The 24647-nt window shown below is 42.4% G+C and overlaps 1 protein-coding gene across 3 annotated transcripts in view; it reads right to left on the bottom strand.

Annotated features, from left to right (window-relative positions):
• The window catches only part of tiam1a (TIAM Rac1 associated GEF 1a), a 243819-nt gene that overhangs the window by 13154 nt on the left and 206018 nt on the right, over window positions 1–24647 (bottom strand). For all 3 annotated transcript variants that reach the window (XM_078408889.1, XM_078408890.1, XM_078408891.1), the window contains 6 exons: window positions 24102–24278; window positions 22334–22402; window positions 22115–22240; window positions 16063–16171; window positions 13710–13889; window positions 2474–2592 (listed from right to left, as the gene is read on the bottom strand). In XM_078408889.1, the coding sequence (XP_078265015.1) occupies window positions 2474–2592; window positions 13710–13889; window positions 16063–16171; window positions 22115–22240; window positions 22334–22402; window positions 24102–24278 (780 nt within the window). The remainder of the gene's footprint in view (window positions 1–2473; window positions 2593–13709; window positions 13890–16062; window positions 16172–22114; window positions 22241–22333; window positions 22403–24101; window positions 24279–24647) is intronic.

Raw genomic sequence — 24647 nt, 5'->3', positions numbered from 1 at the left:
ACTTGAACAACATAACTGTGAATATCTACCGAACAGCTTGTTTTGCCAGAAAGGTAATAAATAAAACTTTAACATATTGGAAAGTGAATTGTTGTTTAAATATTAAGGGTTGAAAATTCTAATATTTAGAAAGTATTTACTAATGCCATAACTTTTCCCTCTCCAAATCCAATCTCCATATCTCTTTTTATTCTTTTTTTCTATATTGTGTATGATATTAAATACAAACACTCATATTGAACTCCTCAGTCATTCCGTTGCATATTTTCAGACAGTAAAACTTATTGGTTAATGGGATGCACTTTATCCTAAGATAATGTTGCAGGATGGTTTTACTGTCCTGGGCCCAACACCTGCACAATTAGAAACAAAGAAATGCAGATGCTGCTTTATATACTTTCTTAAATTGCACAAAGTGATGGAGTTAATCAGCGGGTCTGGACAACATGGATAGGTGAGGTTTTGGGTTGGGACAATTCTATTAGTTGTTGCTCAATTGGTCTATTGATTCCATGCGTTATGTTTAGCATGTGTTTACCATTTACAGAAACATTTCTAGCCTCATCTCCTACATCGTATTCCCGATGCGGTCTCCTGTGCATCGGCAAGACTATGCTTAGATTCGGTGCCCATTTCGCCAAACACTTGTGCCAGGCCTACTGGATCTCCTGGTGGCTAACCATTTAACTCCTCATTCCCATATCGACCTTTCTGTCCTAGGCCGTCTCCATTGCGAGTGTGAGGTCACACACAAACTGGACGAACAGCAAATCATATTTGGCCCGGGTAGCTTACAACCCAACGGTATGAACACTGAATTCTACAGTTTTAGGAAACTAAACCCCCCCCCATTTATCCCTGTGTCCCACCTGGACTCGTACTTATTTCTCCCCTCCCCCTCACCTTCATTCCTTCCTCTTTATAATTTGCAACTCTTCAATCCTTTTGTCTCACACCTTCTGTCTATTCATTTCAGGCCTTTGTCCAACCATCTACATATCAACCTCCACCACCCTCCTCCATTCACCTATTACTTACCAGGCTTTGACTTGCCCTTCCTCTCTTCCAGCTTTCTTCCCCCCTCCCCCTCACCCCCCCCCACGACAATCAATCCAAAGAAGGGTCCTGACCTGAAATGTCACCTCTCCCAGTCCTTCCACATCTACATCCACATGAAAGGATATGGGCAATGGCAGATGGAAATGCCACACATGCAAGTCCCTTTCTAAATTACACACCACTCTGACTTGGACATGCATTTTCATTCCTTTGTCATCCCTGTGTCTGAACACATGGAACTCCAGAACATCCTGTCTCCAAGCTCTTTGGGAATACCTTGGCCACAAGAGCTGCTGTGGTTCAATGTAAGTAGCTCATCATCGACACCTTAAACTTATTAGGTTTGGGAAGTAAATGCTAATCTGACCAATACATTGATAAGAATAAAGACAATTGCAGAGCTATCATCTTACCTGTATTTGAAATGGAGAATGTAGGGACAAATATGACCAAAGAGGCACACTGAAAAAGCTCACTTTAGCAAATCTATAATTGCAAACATTTCCGGGCTTACCATTCAGGTTACTCTACATTACAGTGTAATTCCTCTGAGCAGGTCCTTGGGATGTTTTGTTTATAATTTCTAAATCTGTTGCTTCTATGATAAGGATAGCGTTGTGCATAAATAAAAAACAAGTGTAAACCTAAACTGAGGGCCGTGGAGATTCCAATTGCATCAAAAGTTTAACTCTTTGATTTTGGAATTTGGTTGGTCGGATCAACCAGGATTTTAATGTAGCTATTTGTTCAATTAAAGTGAACAAATACATGAAAAAGTTGCAGTTCCATGAAATGAAAGTTAAAATAATTTTCTACTTTAACAAGTGTTTGATTTAAATTTTGCTTTGAAACTTATGTGATAATGTAGACTCAGTTCAACTTATTACTAATCGTGTAGTTGAAGATTGTAACAGATTTTCAATTTCTGATCATAACTATTTGTGGTCACCTGTCAGATGATGTCTTAAATTTCATTCAACTAGTTTCACTTTCTACTAAAAAATAAAGGCAGCTTGGAAGGAAGCTATGCGGCACGGTGGCGCAGTGGTAGAGTTGCTGCCTTACAGCGAATGCAGCGCCGGAGACTCAGGTTCGATCCTGACTATGGGCGCCGTCTGTACGGAGTTTGTACGTTCTCCCCGTGACCTGCGTGGGTTTTCTCCGAGATCTTCGGTTTCCTCCCACACTCCAAAGACGTACAGGTATGTAGGTTAATTGGCTGGGTAAAATGTAAAAATTGTCCCTAGTGTGTGTAGGATAGTGTTAATGTGCGGGGATCGCTGGGCGACGCGGACTCGGTGGGACGAAGGGCCTGTTTCTGTGCTGTATCTCTAAATCTAAATATTAAAAAAATCTTATGCCACTTGGAAAATTGACAGTAAACAAAATGTATATCAAAATTATATTCCCTTACCTCTTTCTTCTCTCCAGTTTGCTCAGCTATAAGCTGGTCAAATACAGCACCATATTCTTCATGTAATTTCTGCATTTCATTTATGTGACTTGCTACTTTGTTCATAGCTTTCATTGCCACTGCAAGTTTAAAAGATAAACAAAATAAACTTTGATACGTTTCACAAAATGATCTGCATACCTATTGTTTGTAGATGTACTGGTCAACACATACTGCATTTGGAAAAAGTTTCTTGCTTGACAATTATTACCAAGTGACTATCAAGGTGGTGAGGCCCAGGGGCAGACACTTCATACACATAATCATACAATATATAACCAATGAAAATTGTGCTTTCCACTCCATTCCATTCCTAGTAAGGCACTTAAACCATTCCTGCTTTTGATTATCCAAGCATAATATGAGGTGCAATTCCTCCAATTTGCGTGTGGCCTCGCTCTGGTAATTGAGGACAGAAAGGTCAGTGTTGGAATGGGAAGGGGAGTTAAAAGGGTTAGCAACCGGAAGATCCAGTAGACCTTGGCGGTGTAGACCTTGAGTGTAAGTGTTAAGCAAAATAATCGCTGAGTCTACGCTGGGTCTCGCCGATGTTCAAGAGGCCACATAGGGATACCGGATGCAGTGTCAGAGGTGCATGTGAATTTCTGTCTCACCTCGAAGGACTGTCAGGGTCCCGGGATGAAGTCGAGGGAGAAGGTATAAGGACAGGTGTTGCATCTCCTGCGGTTGCAGGGGAAAGTACCGAGAGAGGGGTGGTTTGGGTGGGAAGGGATGAGTGAACCTATGAGTTGCGGACGGAGTGGTCTCTACAGAAGGCGGAAAGGGGTGGAGATGGTAAAATATGTTTAGGGATGGGATCACATGGCAGCTGCCGGAATTCGGAGAATGATGTGTTGGATGCGGGGGCAGGAGGGTGAAAAGAGAGGATGAAAAGCCCTCTGTCCTTGTTGCATCTGGGGGGCTGGCGAGCAAGAGCAGAACTATGGCCCATAGAGGGAACATGTGAGAGGGATCCATCTCAGATAAAAGGGGGGAAACCACGTTCATTAATGAGTGAGGACATCTTGGATATCCCTTTATGGAGAACCTCATCTTGAGAGCAGATACGGCGGAGATCAGCTGGAGTGTGGTCATGACCTCCTATCTCTCATTGGAGACCGTTGAACATTTAATTAGATTTTATCTTACATTAACTATCATGCCCTTTAACTGTACAGTGTGGACGGCTTGATTGTAATCATGTACAGTCTTTTTTTTACTGGATAGCACGCAAACAAAAGCTTTTCACTGTGTCTGGTACGCATGACAATACTAAACTAAATTTATTGTGCATCAATGCCTGATCAAATACAGTGAAGCAAGATTACTGCAATAGTATCTTGTTCCTGTGACTCTCAGCATTGAGTCAACAACAGCAGCAAAGTTGAGAGTTAAAAATATTCTCCTTCCAATTACATGCCATTCTTTCTTCCACCATTGTTCAGTCAATGTCCTGGACACCCTTAACGAGTAGGAATTCTCAATCAACTCCCCAAAGTTGCCAGGAGAAGGCAGTAAATGCATTCCTTGTTGGCATCATCTGTCCCATGTGCAAATAAAGCCCGATTCAATAGCCATTACTTGTCTGGAGAAAAACACTCCAGTGAATAATCTAGATTCACTGCCCTAGGCTTACATATGAAGCATGACACTTGAGAAGGTTTCTGGATGCTTATTGCAGAAATATTTAATTCTACTCCATCAAGTGCCACAATCTTTACAGAGAAGACTGGTTGATGGTTATTCGATCTTCTAACATATTCCACATTTGACTGGTTACACTCGAGTCACAAATGAGAATAGACTACAGAGTAGAATTTTTTATTGGGGAAATCTATAATTTGTCATTCTTTAATCATGCAAATTATGGTGGAAAACATACATGGCAACATGAAATTGAAAAATGAAAATGAAGTGAAATCTACATATTTAAACAATAAAGATATACAACTGCAAATACTATTACTTCTTGAAATTAGATTCTGAACTGTTAAAATGCCATGCAAACGTCTTTTCTGAATTAAATATTCACAACTTTTTGTTTCACGTGAAAATCTATGACACTCAGAGAATGGTGGCTACATGGATTGTGCTGCCAGAATTGATAGTTCAGGCAGGTACAATAGCAACATTTAAAAAGCACTTGGATGGGAAAGTTTAGAGGGATCTGAGCCAAACATGAGGAAACAGGACCGGCTTAGATGGAGCATCTTGGTCTGCCTGGACACATTGTGCTGAAGGCCTTGTTTCCATGCTGCATGACTTTGATTCTAGATACCTGTGATTTACATTAAAAATCCCCAAAACATTGTAAAATTATTTGGTAATACATGACAGTTGTATGTGAAATGTAACATATCAAAGGACAGCATTGGAAAAGGCCATTCGGCCATCATGCAGTGCTGACCATGAAGCCAAATTAATCTAATCCCACCTGCATGTATGTATCCATCCACCCCAACCTGTTAACAACTCTGTTTAAGTACCTCTTAAATGTTTCTGCCATATCGGTCACCATCAACGTCCCTGGCAGCTTATTCTAGGCACCTATTGTTCTCTGAACCTGCCTCAACGTATTTTAATTTCCCCCTCTCAACTTAAACCTATGCTCTCTAATATTTGCCACTTCCATGCTGGGAAAAAGGACCTGACTATCTATCTACCCTACCGACCTCCCATATGCCTCCCATAATTTTGTATACTTCTACGAGATTGCCACTCACCCTCAGATGTTCCAGAGCAAACAGTCCGTCTTCCAACCTATCCTTACAGCTAATACACTCCAATCCAGGCAACACCCTGGTGAACCTTTTCAGTATACTCTCCAAAGCCTCTGCATACTTCCCATAGTGCGGTGACCAAAACTGTACAGAATACTCCAAATGTAACTTAACCAAAGTTTTATACAGTTGCAACGTGACTTCCCAACTCTCATACTCAATACATCGACCAATGAACGTCAGTACGTTGTATGCCCTTTTTTACCCCCTGTCCCTTCTTTGGTACTTTCAGCTATCAAGAGATTTGCACCCAAAATCCCTCTGTACATTAATGCTTAAATGCATCTTGCTATTTACTGGTTGCTCTCCACTTGCATTTGATCTCTCAAAATCCAACAGCTCACACGTATCTGATTACACTCCAACCGATCTATATCCTGGTGAGTCCGTTGACAACCTTCCTCGCTATTCACAACTGCACCAACCTTTGCATCATCTGCAAACTTACCAATCAAATCAGCTATATTTTCATTCAAATCATAAATATATGATACCCTTTGGTGACAAGATTAAAAACCTGCACCATACTTTCCGTTCAGCAGCTTGCAGTTCTTTTCACAGCATTGCCTTCATTCGCAGAGAGGGGTGACAGGCTGGCTTCACAGAGCTCTTTCTGCTTAAGCTTAATGCAACTGGCAGCAACACAACTATTTTGACAAAATACTTTTTTGAGTTTGTAATTACTATGTAACTACTGAGATGATAAGAAACTCCCACACTCTTATTTTTGGCTCACGTTGACAATAGTGTTCCCATGACCTTGTTATATTGTTCCATAAAACTTTTAACAAATGCCTTTAGGATTTCAGATATTAGAGGAGATACTGGCTATGCTTCGCCTTGGTTCTGACCCCTCTCCCAGGCCCCACCAGCTGTTGGCCCAATGTTCTTTTGTCTATGTTCTCACTCACTGCTCCCATTCACTCATTGGCCTGATGACCTTGTTTACAGCTTATCCCCATGGTCACTTCAGCTTTAACATATTAGAGACAAACTCCCCTCTTTCCTCCGTGGTTTAACAAGCTTCTTTTGTCTCCTTCCCAGTTCTGACCAAGGATCTTTGGCCTGAAACGTTAACCATTTCTCTTCCCATGGCACTTGGCCTGCTAAGTATTTCCAGCATAGTCCGTTTATATTTTAGATGTCCAGCATCAGCTTCTTCCTTGACTTTTGTTTGGTTGCCAACAGTACAAACAATATCAAAATGACAACTGTCAAACTAACTGCAGTGGATTGGGAGGACAGGCAGAGAGAGAGTCAAAGAAATACACGGCATGAAATATGGCCCTTCAGCCAAACTTGTCCATGTCAACCAAGTTGGCATTGTGGGCTTATCCCATTGGCCTGCTCCTGGCCCATATCCCTCTAAACCCTTCCTCTCCATATATATATGTGGTCATTGTTTCCACTCCTTTGGCTTTCTCAGCTATGATCAGGGGTCATAGATCTTTCTGTTCCACAACACTCTCCAGGGCTCTACCATTTTCAGTGCAAGTCCTTGCCCTAGTTTGACATACCAAAGTACACCACCTCACACTTGACAGTTAAATTCCAATTCCATGGGCACACCTTCCAAGTGATCCAGATCCTGTTGTAAACTTAGAAATACTTCCTCACTTTTCACAATATCGCCAATTTTGTTGTATTCGGCAAATTTACAAACAATGTTAATTATATCATCATCCAAATCGTTAATGTACATAACAAACAACGATTATTTCTGCACACCACTGGTCATAGGCCTCCAATCAGAAATAACATCTCTCCACGACAACCCTTTCACTCCTTTCTCCAAGCCAATTCTGAATCCAATTGGTTAGCTCAGTTCGGGTTCTATGCAATCTAACCTTCCAGACAAGCCTACATGTGGGATGTTGTCAGCCTTGCTAAAGTCATTAAAAACAACGTTCACTGCCTTTCCCTCTTCAATCCTCTTGGTGACCTCTTGAGAAATATCAGATTTGTGAGATACAATTTATCACATACAAAACCATGCTGACTATCTCTAATCCCTGCTTATCCAAATGATGGTAGATTTTGTGCTTAAGAATCCCTCCAACAACTTTCTCACCATTGACGTCAGGCTCACTGGCCTGCAGTTCCTTGGCTTATCCCTAAAGCCCTTCTTAAATAAATAAATTCAACATAGGTACCCTCCAGTCTTCTCAAATTTCATCTGTAGCTAAAGATGATGCAAATATCTTTGCAAAGGCAATTTCCACCCGAGCTTCTTCCAGGGTCCGAGAATGCACTTGGTCAGGCCCTGGGGATTTAGCCACGTTAATGCGCTTTATAATTGCCAATCTTTGGTAATTCATATATGGTCTAAGACATCACGACTGCTATGTTTAAATTCCTTAGCTTTCATGATCATTTTCTCAAGGAAAAAAGATGAGAAATATTCATTTAATATCTCCCCCATCTCTTGTGGCTCAACACAAAGATGGCCATGCAGATCTTTAATCGCTCCCTGGTCACCCTATTACTCTTCGAAGGTATTTGTTCACAAAATGCTGGAGTAACAGCAGGTCAGGCAGCATCTCAGGAGAGAAGGAATGGGTGTGAAGAAGGGTCTCGACCCGAAGCGTCACCCATTCCTTCTCTCCTGAGCTGCTGCCTGACCTGCTGAGTTACTCCTACATTTTGTGAATAAATACCTTCGATTTGTACCAGCATCTGCAGTTATTTTCTTACCCTATTACTCTTAATATACATAGAATCTCTTCCTTTCTATTGGCTGTTAGATTTATTTCCTATCCTCTTTTAGTCCTCCTGATTGCCTTAAGTGTCCAAAACCTTTTATACGAGGGAATCACGTGATCTTGACTGCCTACATTTGATGTGTCTTGACCAAAGCCTCAACATCTCTCATCAACCAGTGCAAAATAATGTCACAGTGCGTTTATACACGTGACAATGAAAGCACTATTGAACCATTGTTTCCTAAACTTGCCAGCCTTGCCCTTCACCCTACAGGAAAATGCTGCCCCTGCACTTTTGCTATCTCACTTTTGAAAGTGTGATAGCAATATGCAACATATTTTCTTACAAGGTTGCAATTCTGCTGTCACATACGTTCATTTTGCATGTTAGGCTCATTGAGACCCACAGTTGTATAAATATCTTGCTCTTTGGGAACAATGTGGCATTTCGTGTACGGAAATCCACGCCTCATACATGCTGAGGGGAACCAAACACCTCCGCAATTAACCTTTAAAAACAGGCTGAGCTGAAGGAAATCTAAACAAGTTGAAAAATTAGTAACTTTGGTTCCACCAAGACTATTCATCCTGACAAGTCTGTGGTAATGTTAATGCTCAGATCATTGCCCAAATGAAACCATTCATGAGCTCTTCAAAATGCTGATAAGGCCAGAACTTTCCCCATCAAAGCACTTTTATGCAAAGACGGTCAAACATAAAACAGAATGATATTTGAAATGGTTTACACAAGGGTAAAGATTTAGTGTGGTAGTGGCGATGAGTGGCAATGTTGGGTGTGAGTGGAAAGAAATACCGAGGCATCTGATGTACTTTACAACACAACGTGCAACGTAATTGTTAATCTGTCATCTATTGTAATTGCACAAAGGTAAACATGAAGCAGATGAAAGGTAGAGAGAGATAACACAGTTCAAGTTAAACTCTTGTGTGGTCACATGCTGGTGGTCTGGAGATCTGACAAGCAAGATATACAACTGGTGGTGAAAGAGATCATGTAATCATCAGGCAGAGAGGAAGCTGGGGAGACAGGTGAGAACAGCCCGCAGAGTTTGGTCACTGAAAGACAGCTTTTCAGGCATCAAGTCAGAAAGGAGTGCCTTGGTCACTTAATAGGTGTGTGGGATTGAACACTGAGACACAGGCTGCATTCAAGGTGGGGTGGTCTAGTCAATGTTAGGAGGATGTAAATTATAATAATGAATTAAAATAACCACCGGCTGTGAGTATATGAGATTAAGCTCATAACTTCTATTGAAGTATTTGAATCAACCATTACATTAGGTTCTTGAAATCGCTCAATCTAAGAAGACTCAATCTGTTGTCATTTATCAGATCCCAGCTGAGAGTTTTGTATGGCTGGCTTATGCTGCAATAGTGCTTTTAGGAGTAAAAGGAAAATGATTTTGTATGGTATTAATAATTATAATTGACAATATTCATTGTCTGTGACATTGCACATTGGAAATCACATCAAGTCCAAGGTTTTTAGAAACGGAAGGTGGGAGGGAGGGGGAGGGGGGGAATGAGATGACAAGGCAGGGGATGAGACAGGAATAGACAAAGAGAAGGGCAGGCAGAGAGGGACCAGATAAGAATGGTGAATCATGAAGTGGGGAAAGGAGAGATTAGAAGAGGAAAAGGACAAACATGTTGATGGATAAGAGAAGGGATACGAAAAGGTATGGAGACTGAAGAGCAAAGTTTAGTAAATCAGATCAAAGAAAAGGTAGCTCTCTCTTCCGTTGAGTTATTGTTTAGTTTAGAGATGCAACAAGGAAACAGCCCAACGAGTCTGCCCGACCAGCTATCTCCGTACACTAGCACTATCCTACACATGAGGGACAAATTACAATTCTTACCAAAGCCAATTAACCTACAAATCTGTATGTCTTTGGAATATGTGAGGAAACCAGACCTGCCGAAGAAAAACCATGGTGGGTATGAGCTCCGTACAGACCATCTGTAGTCAGGATCGATGCTGGGTCTCTGGCACTGTAAGGTATCATCTTTACCGCTGCGCTACTGTGCCACCCTCTGCTTATAAACCTTACAGTAGCAGAATCCCACATACAGGTATCATAAACAAAGTAGAGAAGTGAAGACTTTACTTACAAGGCTGGGTTTCACACATAGCCTAACACTGTTAAATGACAGCCTTCTTTATTATTTAGAAGGAGAAAGGAGGAAGGCTATTGTAACAATTATCAATAGTTTCATACATAGTATTGATGAAATATCCAGCCCAAAACGTATCAACCCAAACAACCATCAATTTAAACAATTTAAACAACCCAATGAAACAAATTGTAACAGTTTTAAAACAGAATAAAGTGCAAGTAGATCTGTGCCGGATCACTGTGCGATGTGACCATCCGGCTCAACAGGACCGGTTCATAGCAGCTATGGCCCTGGGGATGAAGCTGTTCCTGAGTCTGGAGGTGCGGGCGTAGAAGGCCTTGTATCGTCTGCCCGCTGGTAGAAGTTCGAACAGACTGTTGCAGGGGTAAGAAGAGTCTTTGTGGATGCTGGTGGCTTTTCTGAGGCATCGTGTGTTGTAGATGCCCTCCAAGGCTGGTAGCTGTGTTCCAATGGTCCTCTGAGCTCTATGGACTACCCGCTGAAGAGCTTTCCTCTCTGCCTCCGTGCAGCTGAGGTACCACACAGGGATGCCATGTGTTAGGATGCTCTCTAAGATGCAGCGGTAGAATGTCGTCAGCAACTGTTGGGGTAGACCAGACTTCTTCTTAGGTTGAACAGTCTTAGGTAGAACAGTCGTTGCTGTGCCTTCTTGACCAGCGCAGCAGTGTTATTGGACCATGTTAGGTCCTCCGAAATGTGAGTGCCCAGAAACTTGAAGCTCGACACTCTCTCCACACTGTCCCCGTTGATAAAGATCGGGGCATATTCCCCGTTGTGTGATCTACGGAAGTTGATGATCAGCTCCTTGGTCTTGGTGGTATTTAGGAACAGGTTGTTATCAGAGCACCAGTCCGCCAGGTTCTGCACCTCCACTCTGTATTTTGCTTCATCACCGTTGGTGATCAGCCAGGTGCCTTGGTCCAAACATGGACAAAATATTAAACTGCAGTGCGGAGACAAACTCCCCCTGACACTGCACGGGAACAGGCCTGGTCTTGCTAAAGATATTTGAGGGAATCAAGGGAAATGTTAACAAAACAGGAGTGCAATCTCTACAGTTCCTCCTTGACTCACATTGATTTCAGCTTTAGCAAGTCCCAGCCTGTTCGTATGTACGCATTTCCCTTGATTCCCTCAAATATTTGTTAATCCCCACCTTGAATATATTTGATGACTCCATCTACAAGATTTGCCGTTTTACAGAAAATGAAGCAGTTTATTTATGAATGCAGCACGAGATGGACAATATCCAGTATGTGGCAAATAACACTATTGTCACCCAAGTGCACGGCTCATGACCAAGAAGTGAAAGTCCAATCATGTTATAATTGAGGCAGCACTAAATGTCCTCATTTCCTTCAGCAGCGAGTTTCCTAAAATGGATTATTGAATAGAAGATTTGGCGGACCCAGTGTAATGTTAGGGTTAAAACATAGCTGTGACTGAAATGGCTAGCTAACAGCACCCAGGCTGAGCAAGCAAGCAAACAAACTTGTTGAGGATTAACACAAAATGCTGGAGTAATAACATGTAAATAATAATGGCTTGGGGCTTACAGCGGTAAAACATGGAGCAAAGAATGGGATGAGACCAACTTGTTTATAAAAAAAGCTGATTTGGATTAGCTTAGTGCCTAGTACAGTAAATAGCTTAGTATCATAAATAACTTTGACAATGTGAGAGCAAAGCTAGTTTTTTTTCTAAAGAAGCTGATATATGTTGTTTAAGAAAGAACTGCAGATGCTGGTTTAAATTGAAGGTAGACACAAAATGCTGGCGTAACTCAGCGGGACAGGCAGCATCTCTGGAGAGAAGGAATGGGTGACGTTTTGGGTCGAGTCTGAAGAAGGGTCTCGACCCGAAACATCACCCTTTCCTTCTCTCCAGAGATGCTGCCTGTCCCGCTGAGTTACCTCAGCATTTTGATATCTGGTGTTTGTAGATTAGGAAAGAAGTGTGGGCTTATATGTTATAGAAGTGCATGAACCTCTCTGTGGACTGGGAGCTGGAGAGTTGCCAGGACCATCAAGTTCTCCAGGCCAAGTCATTGTGAAGGAGTTCCCAACATGCAGAAGAAGGGCAAGAGGCTCATTGTTTTATTTTTGTTTTACTACTATCTTACTGTTGTTTTAATAAACATAGTTTTAAAAATTAATATTGTTGGTGTTCTTTCTTGCGGCTTACAGCGATAAAACGTGGAGCAAATAATGGGATGAGAGAATGGAAAGAATGGGATTCTCCATCCGAATCCTCAAAACCTGTCTGTATCATTACATTCAACCACCTATATATTGTGTCTACAAGAAGTGATCAGAGGCCAGCTATCCTCTGAATCTCTTTCCAAACTTTAATGTCTTTCTCCATCACATGCTCGGCACATGTTAGGGGTGTGATAACATTCTCTCCACTTGCCTGAATGGCAACCCCAAGAGACCTGGCACTGTTCAAGAGCAAGCCACCTACAGTACCTGATTGATACTGCATCCACCATCCTTAAACACTGATGTCCTTCACTCACACAACAGCTGGAGTTGCAAACCGTGTACAAGCAATTATTCATCCAATGCACTTTGCAAATCTGTAACCTCTATCATCAAAATGGGCAAAGGCAGAAGGCCCCTCTAAATTCTGCTCCAACTGACAGAAATAAATCACCTTTTAGAAACATAGAAAATAGGTGCAGGAGGCCATTCGGCCCTTTGAACCAGCACTGCCATTCATTGTGATCATGGCTGATCATCCACAATCAGTAACCCGTGCCTGCCTTCTCCCCATATCCCTTGATTCCACTAGCCCCTAGAGCTCTATCGAACTCTCTCTTAAATCCACCCAGTGATCTGGCCTCCACTGCCCTCTGTGGCAGAGAATTCCACAAATTCACAACTCTCTGGGTGAAAAAGTTCCTTCTCACAGTTTTAAATGGTCTCCTTTTTATTCTAATTAAATGGTCTCCTTTATTTTCTTCAGCATTGCTGGGTAAATAGATATCTAAAAGCATGTAAGCATAAGAGAATGCAGCTATTCAAGATGCTGCTTCCTGTCATTTTATTTTTATCAATCATTAATCTATCATCTTTAATTTAGTTTAGTTTAGACATAGAGCGGGGAAATAGGCCCTTTGACCCCAGAGTCAGTGTGGACCAGCGATCACCGGTCACTAGTTCTATCCTACACACTGGGGACATTTTACAGAAGCCAATTAACCTAGAAACCTGCACGTCTTTAGGATGTGGGAGGTAACTGGAGCACTCGGAGAAAACCCACACACACGGTCACAGGAAGAATGTTCAAACTCTGTACAGACGGTGCTGTACTCAGGATGGAACCTGGGCCTCTGGCACAGATAGGCAGCAACTCTACCGCTGCGCCACTGTGCAACGCCATTGTGGTGTTTTCTCTCCTTCCTTACCGTCACAGCTCCATCGCTAAAATGTCTGCCAGTATTATTCTCTCTCTCTCTCTGGTTTCCAAATGATGCACAGCAGCAACGAACCATGACATAACTAACAATCATTCCTACCTGCAACCAAGTAAATGCCAGGGAGGATATCTTACCTGTTAAATGGTAATGTTCCTCACTCTCTGGGTCGGTCAGAGTGATCAGCTCCTTCAGAAGCAGGGGATACTTCAGGACACGCTGAATTGGTTTGATCAGATAGGACTCCAAAGTTGATGAATGCTGCTGTTTTGGATTTTGGGCATCCAGGAAGGCCTTAAAAGCTGGATTTATCTTGGCTAAACACAAATGAAATAATAAGGAAGATGCAAAAATAATATACTAAATTTAAAATTCCCATGAAACCCCACTGGCAAGAAACCCAGTCACAAAAGGAGCAACCATTATCTTTAGCTTACTACCAATGAGCCATTGAGCTTGGAAATCCATGTGATTTTATTTTGCCAAAAGCCTTACTAAAATACATATAGACTACATCAAATGCACTGCCCTCATTGCCTCTTCTTGTTGCCACCTCAAAAAATTCAATAAAGTTAGTCAGACACAATCTTCTGTTAAAAATGGCTGGTTTATCCATTCCTCTGCCATTAAACGACGGTATAATGTCAGCAATCATCTAACCCTTTAGCATCATTTCCGAAGCCTGAGACAATTAAAAGAATAGAGTACGATTCTCCACAATTTCCTCCCTCTTAATCCATTACAATAGACCTCTGAATACTTGCTCTTTTATTGTGTTGATATATTTCAATATTATGCTCATGCTCCTAATATATGCACAGGATTTTCTTTGATTTTACCAGGCAATATATTTTCACCACATTTTCCCCCCCAAACATTTTACGTACTTCTCCCGTACACACGTCCTCTACACTGCTTGACCTTTTCTTGTACTCTCTCAGTAGATTTTTTTTGCCTGATCATACCCTTCGTGCACCTCGCCACCCAAGGATTTCTAGATTTTACAGCGTCACACTTTGTAGTTTGCAAGGAACTTTACACTGAACACTCAAATTTTCTTAAATCCCTCATTTTAATCCATTGTCTTTAAATATCTGTTCTAGCTCACTTTTGCTGGATCAGTAAAATGTCCTATTTTAGTTTTGTCATTTTCCATAACTGTTGTACATCCCACCACATTATTTATTCACAAAATGCTGGAGAAACTCAGCAGGTCAGGCAGCATCTCAGGAGAGAAGGAATGGGCGACGTTTCGTGTCGAGACCCTTCTTCAGACCCTTCTTTATCCCACCACATTATGCTCTCTACAACAAAAGTCAACCCACTGGTATCCTTTCACCTGCCCAGTTAGTTTCCTTCCCTTAAATTAAATTGAGAATTACCCACCTCATGTGGGCTTGCTACCATTTGGCTGTGAATGTCCTTCTGAAAGCATATTAGGAATGGTCTTTTACACTGACTTTGTTTCCACTCAATATTAGAGTAATTGAAATCCCTCACTGTTACTCTTTTAATGCTTTTGGACCAGACAGAAATGTGGTTACAGATTTGCTCTTCTAAAATTCCCTCCCAACAGCGCCAATACCCTTTTAATTTCTTCAGCTCAACCCATATAGTTCCTTTTAGTGATTCCTCTAACATACCAGTCCTTCTTACAGTTGTGATTGTCTCTTCAACTGATATTGTAACTCTTTTTAAAAAAATCACCCTCTTCACCTCATCTGAAAATACTGCGTTCAGGAATAAAAAACCCATTCAGCCTCATTCCTCTCTGCGCACTGCTTCTGCAATCGCTCTTGTGCACTCCCTTGAGGGTCTCAATGTCCTCCACACATTTGATTGATTTACATTTCTTTTTACATTTAGATATATTTCATCAAGTGGTTCCAGACTGCTCATATGTCTGTCTAATTTTCTGATTTCATTTCCAGTTCTGCTTATCTACCTCCTAAATCTTTACTGAACTTCCCATGATCCTATCAAGCTAATTTAAGCTCATCCTGCAACTAACTGCACGCCATTTAATTACACAAACAAGCATACCCATGAGAATACTGGTCCTCGCATGTGGAGGTGCAACCCTCAGGGGTTGAACAGGACCCATCTCTGCCATTAGTAGTGGTGCCCTCTTGCACCACCTTTCCAGCTATAGTGGAGCATCCTCAGCAGCATTCAAGACCTGCTCAGTTGCTTCTTTCAAATTCTGCTTATCTGAATTAACTAGCTGTATATTCCTTAAAACTGTTGATAAGGTTGCAACATGCTCAAGAAAGACTCAGGTGGCACCAACCGGTAAATCGACAGTTGCATAAGTTTCTGTTGGCACCGCTTAAGTTAGCAGAGTGTATGGGCAGCTCTCTCCTGACCATAAACTCTGTTGCAACTTTTCTGTATCACGTTTCTCTCGAGTGTAAGATACATAAGGTTTTCAGATAAAGTACAAGATAGGTGTAGAAACTAAACCTTGTAGAAAAAATATAGTGTGATTACCTTTAACAAGGACCTTGGGAACTTTTGTATGACTTGCACAGAATGCACTGTATAACTTGAAGCGATCAGCATAGTACAGGAATGAACCACCTAATGAGAAAAGTACTTTCTGCAAAAAGGAGAAATAAATAATTCATTGGTAGAGTGAACATTTAAAGAATCAGTTTATAAATATATAAGGTAAGGAATTACTGTAAATGTAGTCCAACCTTGACTGACAATAGGTGCTAAAGACAGCAGTAGATCAAAGATAAAGGCTTATAAAGCTGACAAACAACATGATTGGGAACATTTTAGAATTCAGTAGAGGACAAAAATATTGATTAAGGAAGGGAATATATCCACAAAGACTTTGAGTAGATGCTATGTAACAGGTAAATAATTAAGATCACAGCATATTGAGCCTGCGGAATAGACAGTTCATTGCTTTCAAGACAATAGACAATGGACAATAGGTGCAGGAGGAGGCCATTCGGCCCTTCGAGCCAGCACCGCCATTCAATGTGATCATGGCTGATCGTTCTCAATTAGTACCCCGTTCCTGCCTTCTCCCCATACCCCCTGACTCCGCTACCCTTAAGAGCTCTATCTAGCTCTCTCTTGAATGCATTCAGAGAATTGACCTCCACTGCCTTCTGAGGCAGAGAATTCCACAGATTCACAACTCTCTGACTGAAAAAGTTTTTCCTCATCTCCGTTCTAAATGGCCTACCCCTTATTCTTAAACTGTGGCCCCTGGTTCTGGACTCCCCCAACATTGGGAACATGTTTCTTGCCTCTAACATGTCCAACCCCTTAATAATCTTATACGTTTCAATAAGATCCCCTCTCATCAAAGTCAAAGTCAGTCAAAGTCAAAGTCAATTTTATTGTCAATCCTCAGCCAGTTTACACAGACAGAAAATCGAAATACCGTTTCCCACAATCCCGAGGAACAAAGTGCATAAAACTAAGTTAAAATTAAAAAGGCACAGCAAACAACAATCAACATAAAATATAAAATATAAAATATAGTCACTTCAAATGCGTTAAAAAAAATTTTTTTTAAAGTGTCTGGTGCTGGATGTGCGTGTGTGTGGGGTGTTAAAGTCCAGGTCCAATAGGGGCAGGGGAGAGAGGAGGAAGGGAGGGGAGAGAGTTCAGCATCCTGACAGCCTGGTGGAAAAAACTGTTCTTTAGTCGGGTGGTGCTTGACCTCAGGCTGCGAAACCTTCTCCCTGAAGGCAGGAGGGTGAAGAGGCTGTTGGAGGGGTGGAAGGGGTCACCCACAATGCTCAATGCTTTGCGGGTGAGGCGGGTGGTGTAAAGGACCAGGAGTGTTGGGAGTGAGGCGCCAGTGATCCTCTCAGCAGTGTTCACTATGCGCTGCAGGGTCTTGCGGCTGGAGGCTGTGCAGCTTCCGAACCACACAGTGATGCAGCTGCTGAGGATGCTCTCGATGGCGCCTCGGTAAAAAGTGTACATGATGGGTGTGGGGGCTCCCGCTCTCTTCAGTTTGCGGAGGAAGTAGAGGCGCTGCTGGGCTTTCTTGGCGATGGACGTGATGTTGTTGCTCCAGGAGAGATCCTCGGTGATGTTCACCCCCAGGAATTTGGTGCTGCTCACCTGCTCCACAGCAGCACCATTGATGGTCAGTGGGTGGGGGTGTTGGGTGTGCGTTCTCCTGAAGTCGACAACAATCTCCTTTGTTTTCTCCACATTCAGGAAGAGATTGTTGTCTGTGCACCACGCGGCCAGCTGGTCCACCTCCTTCCTGTAGTGGGTCTCGTCGTTGTTGCTGATGAGACCCACCACTGTTGTGTCATCCGCAAACTTGACGAAGTGGTTGGAGCTGTGGGTGGGTGTGCAGTCGTGGGTCAGCAAGGTGAAGAGCAGGGGGCTTAGCACACATCCTTGTGGGGCACCCGTACTCAGCGTGATGGTGTCCGATGTGTTGCTGCCGACCCGTACGGACTGGGGTCTGGCAGTGAGGAAGTCCAGCAGCCAGTTGCAGAGAAGGGGGCTGAAGCCCAGATTTGTTAGTTTACAAACCAGCTGCTGGGGGATGATGGTGTTAAATGCTGACCTAAAGTCTATGAACAGCATCCTAACATATGAGTTTTTAGTGTCCAAGTGGGTGAGGGCTGGGTGTAGAGCAGAGGAGATGGCATCCTCAGTGGACCGCTTAGCTCGATATGCAAACTGAAACGGGTCCAGGGAGGGGGGGAGGTTGGATCTGATCTGCTTCATGACCAGCCTCTCGAAGCACTTCATGATGGTTGAAGTCAGCGCTACAGGGCGGTAGTCGTTGAAGCAGGATGGAGAAGACTTCTTGGGCACAGGTATGATGGTGGTTTCTTTGAAGCACAAGGGAACAACAGCCTGGCTCAGGGAGATGTTGAAGATGTCTGTGAGGACATCTGTGAGCTCAGCTGCGCAGTCTTTTAGCACACGACCAGGAATGTTGTCAGGTCCAGAAGCTTTCCGGGTGTTAATCCTTAACAGTGTGCTCCTCACACTGCCTGGAGACAGACAAATAGCCTGGTCGTTGGGGGGGGGAGTTGTTTTCTGCGCAGGTGTGTTGCTCTGTGCTTCAAAGCGTGCGAAGAAGCCGTTGAGGTCGTTCAAGAGAGAGGTGTCACTGTCACAGGTCTGTGGTAGGGGTTTGTAGTCCGTAATAGTCCTAATACCCTTCCACAGGCTCCGTGTGTCTCTGCTGTCACTGAAGTGGGCTGTGATGCGCCGGGTGTAGTGTTGTTTGGCTTTCCTGATGCCACTGGAAAGGTTGGCCCTGGCTGCTCTGAGACCGGCTGGATTGCCCTCTCTGAAGGCAGCGTTGCGGACCCTCAGCAGCCCATGGACCTCCCCTGTCAGCCATGGCTTCTGGTTAGCCCGGATGGTGATGGGTCTGGTGTGGGTCACATCGTCAATGCATTTGGTGATGTAGCCTGTAACTGTCTCTGTGTATTCCTGAATGTTGGTTGTGTTGTTGTATGTTGCTGCCTGCTTGAACATGTCCCAGTCTGTAGTCTCAAAGCAGTTTTGGAGTGCAGATGTGCTGTCCTCTGACCACACACGTACCTCTTTTGAAACCGGTGTGGTGACTTTCAACCGGTTTGGTGACTTTCATCCTTCTAAATTCCAGTGTATACAAGCCTAGTCGCTCCAGTCTTTCAACATATGACAGTCCCGCCATTCCGGGAATTAACCTAGTAAACCTACGCTGCACGCCCTCAATAACAAGAATATCCTTCCTCAAATTTGGAGACCAAAACTGCACACAGTACTCCAGGTGCGGTCTCACTAGGGCCCTGTACAACTGCAGAAGGACCTCTTTGCTCCTATACTCAACTCCTCTTGTTATGAAGGCCAACATTCCATTGGCTTTCTTCACTGCCTGCTGTACCTGCATGCTTCCTTTCAGTGACTGATGCACTAGGACACCCAGATCTCGTTGTACGTCCCCTTTTTCTAACTTGACACCATTCAGATAATAATCTGCCTTCCTATTCTTACCACCAAAGTGGATAACCTCACACTTATCCACATTAAACTGCATCTGCCATGCATCCGCCCACTCACACAACCTGTCCAAGTCACCCTGCAACCTCATAGCATCTTCCTCACAGTTCACACTGCCACCCAGCTTTGTATCATCTGCAAATTTGCAAAACATAAAGTTTGGGTGAAGGATGTCTACTTAAGATGGCAGAAAGTGGAAAGTGGGGTCTCAAATGTATCAGCACTGGAACACATAATATTTAAGAACTTTGACTTTGGAATCAAAAGTTTAATTCTTAACTGAGGCATGACACCAAAGTCTGAGTAGAATATACTAAGAAACAAGGAGAGAATCAAGAAATCACAAACCATTAAAAAAAACTTCATAAAGGGATCTAACTAGGAATTACATTTCTGCACAGAATATTGCGGGCCATAGAATTTTGATACAAAGGTTAAATATTGCTTGATAATAAGAATTCAAATTAGATACAGATCTCAGAATATAAATATATAATTTGCCAGAAATAGTAAAACAAGTTATCAAGGACATCAAAAAAAACAAGGCAAGCACTTAGGTTCATTTCTTTCAGAGAAAGATAGAAAAGCATGAAGTTATGCGGTACAGATTAATTTTCCATTAGACTACAGTTGGAGTATTGTATGCAGATGCAGAGGAGTGGCAACAAAATAGACTTACAAGGATGGTACCAGAAATGCAATCCGATAACTTGTTTGCTGATCATATGGGGCTTCTAATGTTGCCACTTCTCCTCTTCCAACATCCCTTGCTCCCCAGATACCAGCAAGAGCTGACCACATACTCTGGTTCCACAGATGCAAGGATGGACAGACTCTTAGTTCTGTTGCTATCTTTTATAGTTAACAGCATTAGACCCATCTTTTGATTTTGTTTTGTTGTATTATCAATCCTGTTTGAAAAACTGGCATCCCTTTTCTCATGTAATCTCCAACAGATCAAGGACCCTCACTCTGCTCAGACCTGCTGCTCACTTTCCCAGCCTTTGTATTTGCTTAAACCTGTTATATCTCTGCCTTTAGATTCAGCTGAAAGGCCATTAAAGCATTGCTTCTTATGTCAAAGGTATTGCCCAATATTGCACACTCAGCAGTGCGGCACAGTAGCACAACTGCTGAGGTAGAGTTGCTGCCTTACAGCACTGGAGACCTGGGTTCGATCCGGACCACTCCCTCCACTATGGTCCGTTTAAAGTAAACCCTCATCGGGCGGCATGGTGGCACAGCGGTAGAGTTGCTGCCTTACATCGCTAACAGTGCCGGAGACACAGGTTCAATCCTGACTACAGGAGCTGTCTGTACATTGTACATTCTCCCTGTGACCGTGTGGGTTTTTCCCGAGATCTTCGGTTTCCTCCCACACTCCAAAGACGTACAGGTTTGTAGATTAATTGGCTTGGTATAAGTGTCAATTGTCCCTAGTGTACGTAGGATGGTGTTAATGTGTGGGGATTGCTGGTCGGTGCGGACTCAGTGGGCCGAAGGGCCAGTTTCTGCTGTATCTCCAAACTAGACTGAACTAAACGGACCATAGCGGAGGGAGTGGTATCCGTTATTGCCGATTACTGCAGATGATCATTAATTGACAAAAGGATACAAAGTGCTGGAGTAATTCAGCGGGTCAGGATCACTGGAGAACAAAGGCAGGTGACAACGGGACCCTTCCTCAGACTGATTCAGTCGGCTGAGTTACTCCAGCTCTTTGTGTCGTTTCACTGCTGTGGGGCTCCCCCGCCTCTCACCTGCTGTCACTTGCAAGTTGGAGCATGTCAGCACATCTGGGGGAGAAGGAGGCGGCGGTGACAGCGGTTGGGGTTGGGGGGGAGGTGGAGAGGCTGACTGGACAGAGCAACGGTAGAAGCAGGTGACGGTAAACAAGGCAGATGGTATGTTTGTCATTGGTCTCAGCATTGCGTGCAAGAGACAGGAAGTCATAATGCAACTTTATAGGATTTTGTAGGGTGCATGTGGAGTATTGTACGCAGTTCTGGTCACCCCCACTACAGGATGTGAGGATTTGGAAAGGGGGAATAAAGGTAGTTTACCAGAATTGTGTCTGGATTAGAGGCCATAGCTGCAAGGATAGGTTGGACAGACTTAGATTGGTTTATCTGGAACGGCAAAGGTTGAGAGGAAACTTGATAGAAGTATATAAATCTATGAGAGACATACTGTAGATAGGATAGACAATCAAAACCTTTTTCTCAAGGTGGAAATATCAAATACTAGAGGGCAATGCTTTTAAAGTGAGATGGGCAATTTTTTTGTTAGACAGAGGGCAGTGAGTGCCTGGATTGTGCTGCCAGAGACAGCAGAAGATAGATATGATAATGGCTTTTAAGAGACTTTTGGATAAGCACGTGGATAAGGAGGGAATGTGACGGATATGGATTATGTGCAGGGAGATAGGAATTGGTCATGGTGCTGTGTACAGCACAGACATTGTGGGCCAAAGGGCCTGTTCCAGTGCTGTATTGATTACAGAAATCAGAAAGTTGATTCTGATGCTACATTTTTTCTGAAACAATCTTACCTTGAACTGATTAACCGTTTCCAATTTTTCAAGATCTGAAACCAGTCTTACTCCATCTTCTAGCGTTTTCAAGAATTCCACTTGGAACTGAACCATTTCTCTCAGGTTTCCAAAAAGTACATCAAGCTGAAACGTGAACAGCAAACAAACAATGTTTATACAGAAATAAATATAAATAACTAGATATTTTAATCAGAATACTTGCTTGAAATATATTACCTCATCTTGAGTGAGAAAAACTTCTTTCTGTAGTGGTTTTAAATATCTCTCCAAGAGACAATTCAGATCCTGTGAACAAAACAGATGTTAACCAGATGTACAAAAAATCATTTCACATCCTTTCACAGTCATAACAAAGGATTAAGAATGGGCCTAATTCAACACATCAGTGTACCAGATTTGATCTCTTTACAAACCCATCCCTTGATTCCAACAAAATGAAGCCAAAATAATTGCAATTAATTTTACAAGGTTATAACTATAGTAATTAACAGACCAGACATTATACAAAGGGAAATCAACATGTTTTTGTATTAAAAGCTTCTGCATTATTTCAAATTGCTCTTTCAAATGGGTTTTATACATTCACTACAGCGGAATATATTGGCAATTCAGCATGTGCCTGTGAAAAGAGTGACTTCCCACCTATAATCGTAGAGTCATACAGTGTGGAAACAGGCCATTCGGCCCAACGTGCCCATGCTGACCACATGCCCATCCACACTTGTCCCACCTGTCTGCATTTCCTTCTAAACCTATCCTATCCATGTACCTGTCCAAATGTTTTTTTAATATTGTGATAGTACCTGCCCCAACTATCTTCTATGGTAGCTCATTCCATATACCTACCAACGTGTGTGTAAAAAAATTGCCCTTCAAATTCCTTTTAAATCTTTCCCCCCCTCACCTTAAACCTATGTCCTTTGGTTCTTGATTCCCCTACTCTGGGTAAAAGACGCTGCATTTACCCTATCTATTCCTCTCATGATCTTGTACACTTCTATATGATGATCTTATACACTTCTATACAATGACCCCTCATCCTCTTGCACTTCAAGGAATAAAGTCCTAGCCTGTTCAACCTCCTCCTGTAGCTCAGGCCCTCGAGTCCTGGCAACGCGGTGCTGGCTCGAAGGGCCGAATGGCCTCCTCCTGCACCTATTTTCTATGTAACATCCTCGTAAATCTTCTCTGCACCTTTTCCTGCGTAACAACATCTTTCCTATAACAGGGTGACCAAAACTGAATACAATACTGTAAATGTGGCATCACCAATGCCTTGTACATCTATAATGTCTATTAAAGTCTTGTAATGTTTATTAAAAGATTTTTTTTAAATTTGCTTTGAAGAAAAATCACAAAGTTAATACAAATATACTTGTATGATTAAAATACCTCAGATGAATTACACACAGAACATAAAATAATTTTAATTGTATAAATTACTAAGTATTCAATAGAATACATGGTATAGATACAGGTCATTATGTCCACTTCATTTATGTTTTACTCAATTCTCCTCCATCTTTCTTCATCGGAACCTCAGTATAACCCTCATTTCCCTTCTCTCATGTCCAGCAATCCCTTAAATCCATCTACATTCTTCACTTAAATCAATCACAATATCAAATTCTATCAAAACCCTTCATAATTGTAAAGACCTCTGTTATGTCATCTCTCTACCTTTTCTCAAGAGAAATTGACCTTATAGACGTCATATCCTGCTTTCTATTTAGATTTACAATCGAGTTATTGAATGACAATTAGTAGAAGAGTCATCACTGACTTTCTATTTCCCGATGCTGCAGACATTGATTCCAATCATACAGCCTCACTATCATGTCAACATTTGCCACCTTGCACTTTAAAGAGAACAGACAAAAGTTTCACGGAAGCCAAATGTCTTTGTGACTGACATTTTAAAGGGAATAAGCCAAATATCATGAAAAAACGTGATTCTAATTACTGATTTCTCCTGTGCTCTCACCTTTACATATGTTTGTTCTGTTTCCACCAGTTCACAAATGACCTTGCGCAGTTTGTCTGCATCAGTGAGTTGTCGAGATGGTACATGGTGCGGTAAAGGTTCCAAAGGTTGTGATGTCATGTCGGGTGGGCTTAATTCATGCAAACCACGACAAAATGCTGTTACTTGTTCTGTGCTCTGCAAAAGGAAATAAAGAAAGGAAAGCTGCTTTTAAAAATATCAATTTCTCGAAGAAAAAAGTTGCATTTAAACACACCGAATCAGCTTCTGAGACACTCAGTGGATTATTTTATCATAAACCATTTTGTACAATTGTGAGCATATGGTATGTTCAGGGATTAGACCTTGCACCAACATCCCTCAGCTGGAAAGATGAATTTAACAATATTGCAAAATTGATTTGTTACTTGAAAGCTCTCTCATGTCCACATATCAAAGGTTTGCAAAATCTGAAAGCTGGGGAAAAAATAGAGGGTGGCACAGTGGTGCAGTGGTAGAGCTGCTGTCTTGTAGCTCCAGACACCCGGGTTCGATCCTGACTACGGG

The sequence above is a fragment of the Rhinoraja longicauda genome, chromosome 12 (genome assembly GCF_053455715.1).
Source record: "Rhinoraja longicauda isolate Sanriku21f chromosome 12, sRhiLon1.1, whole genome shotgun sequence".
NCBI classification, from domain to species: Eukaryota; Metazoa; Chordata; class Chondrichthyes; order Rajiformes; family Arhynchobatidae; genus Rhinoraja; species Rhinoraja longicauda.
Note: the sequence above shows the minus strand (reverse complement) of the source record. Positions and strands in the feature narration are given on the sequence as shown.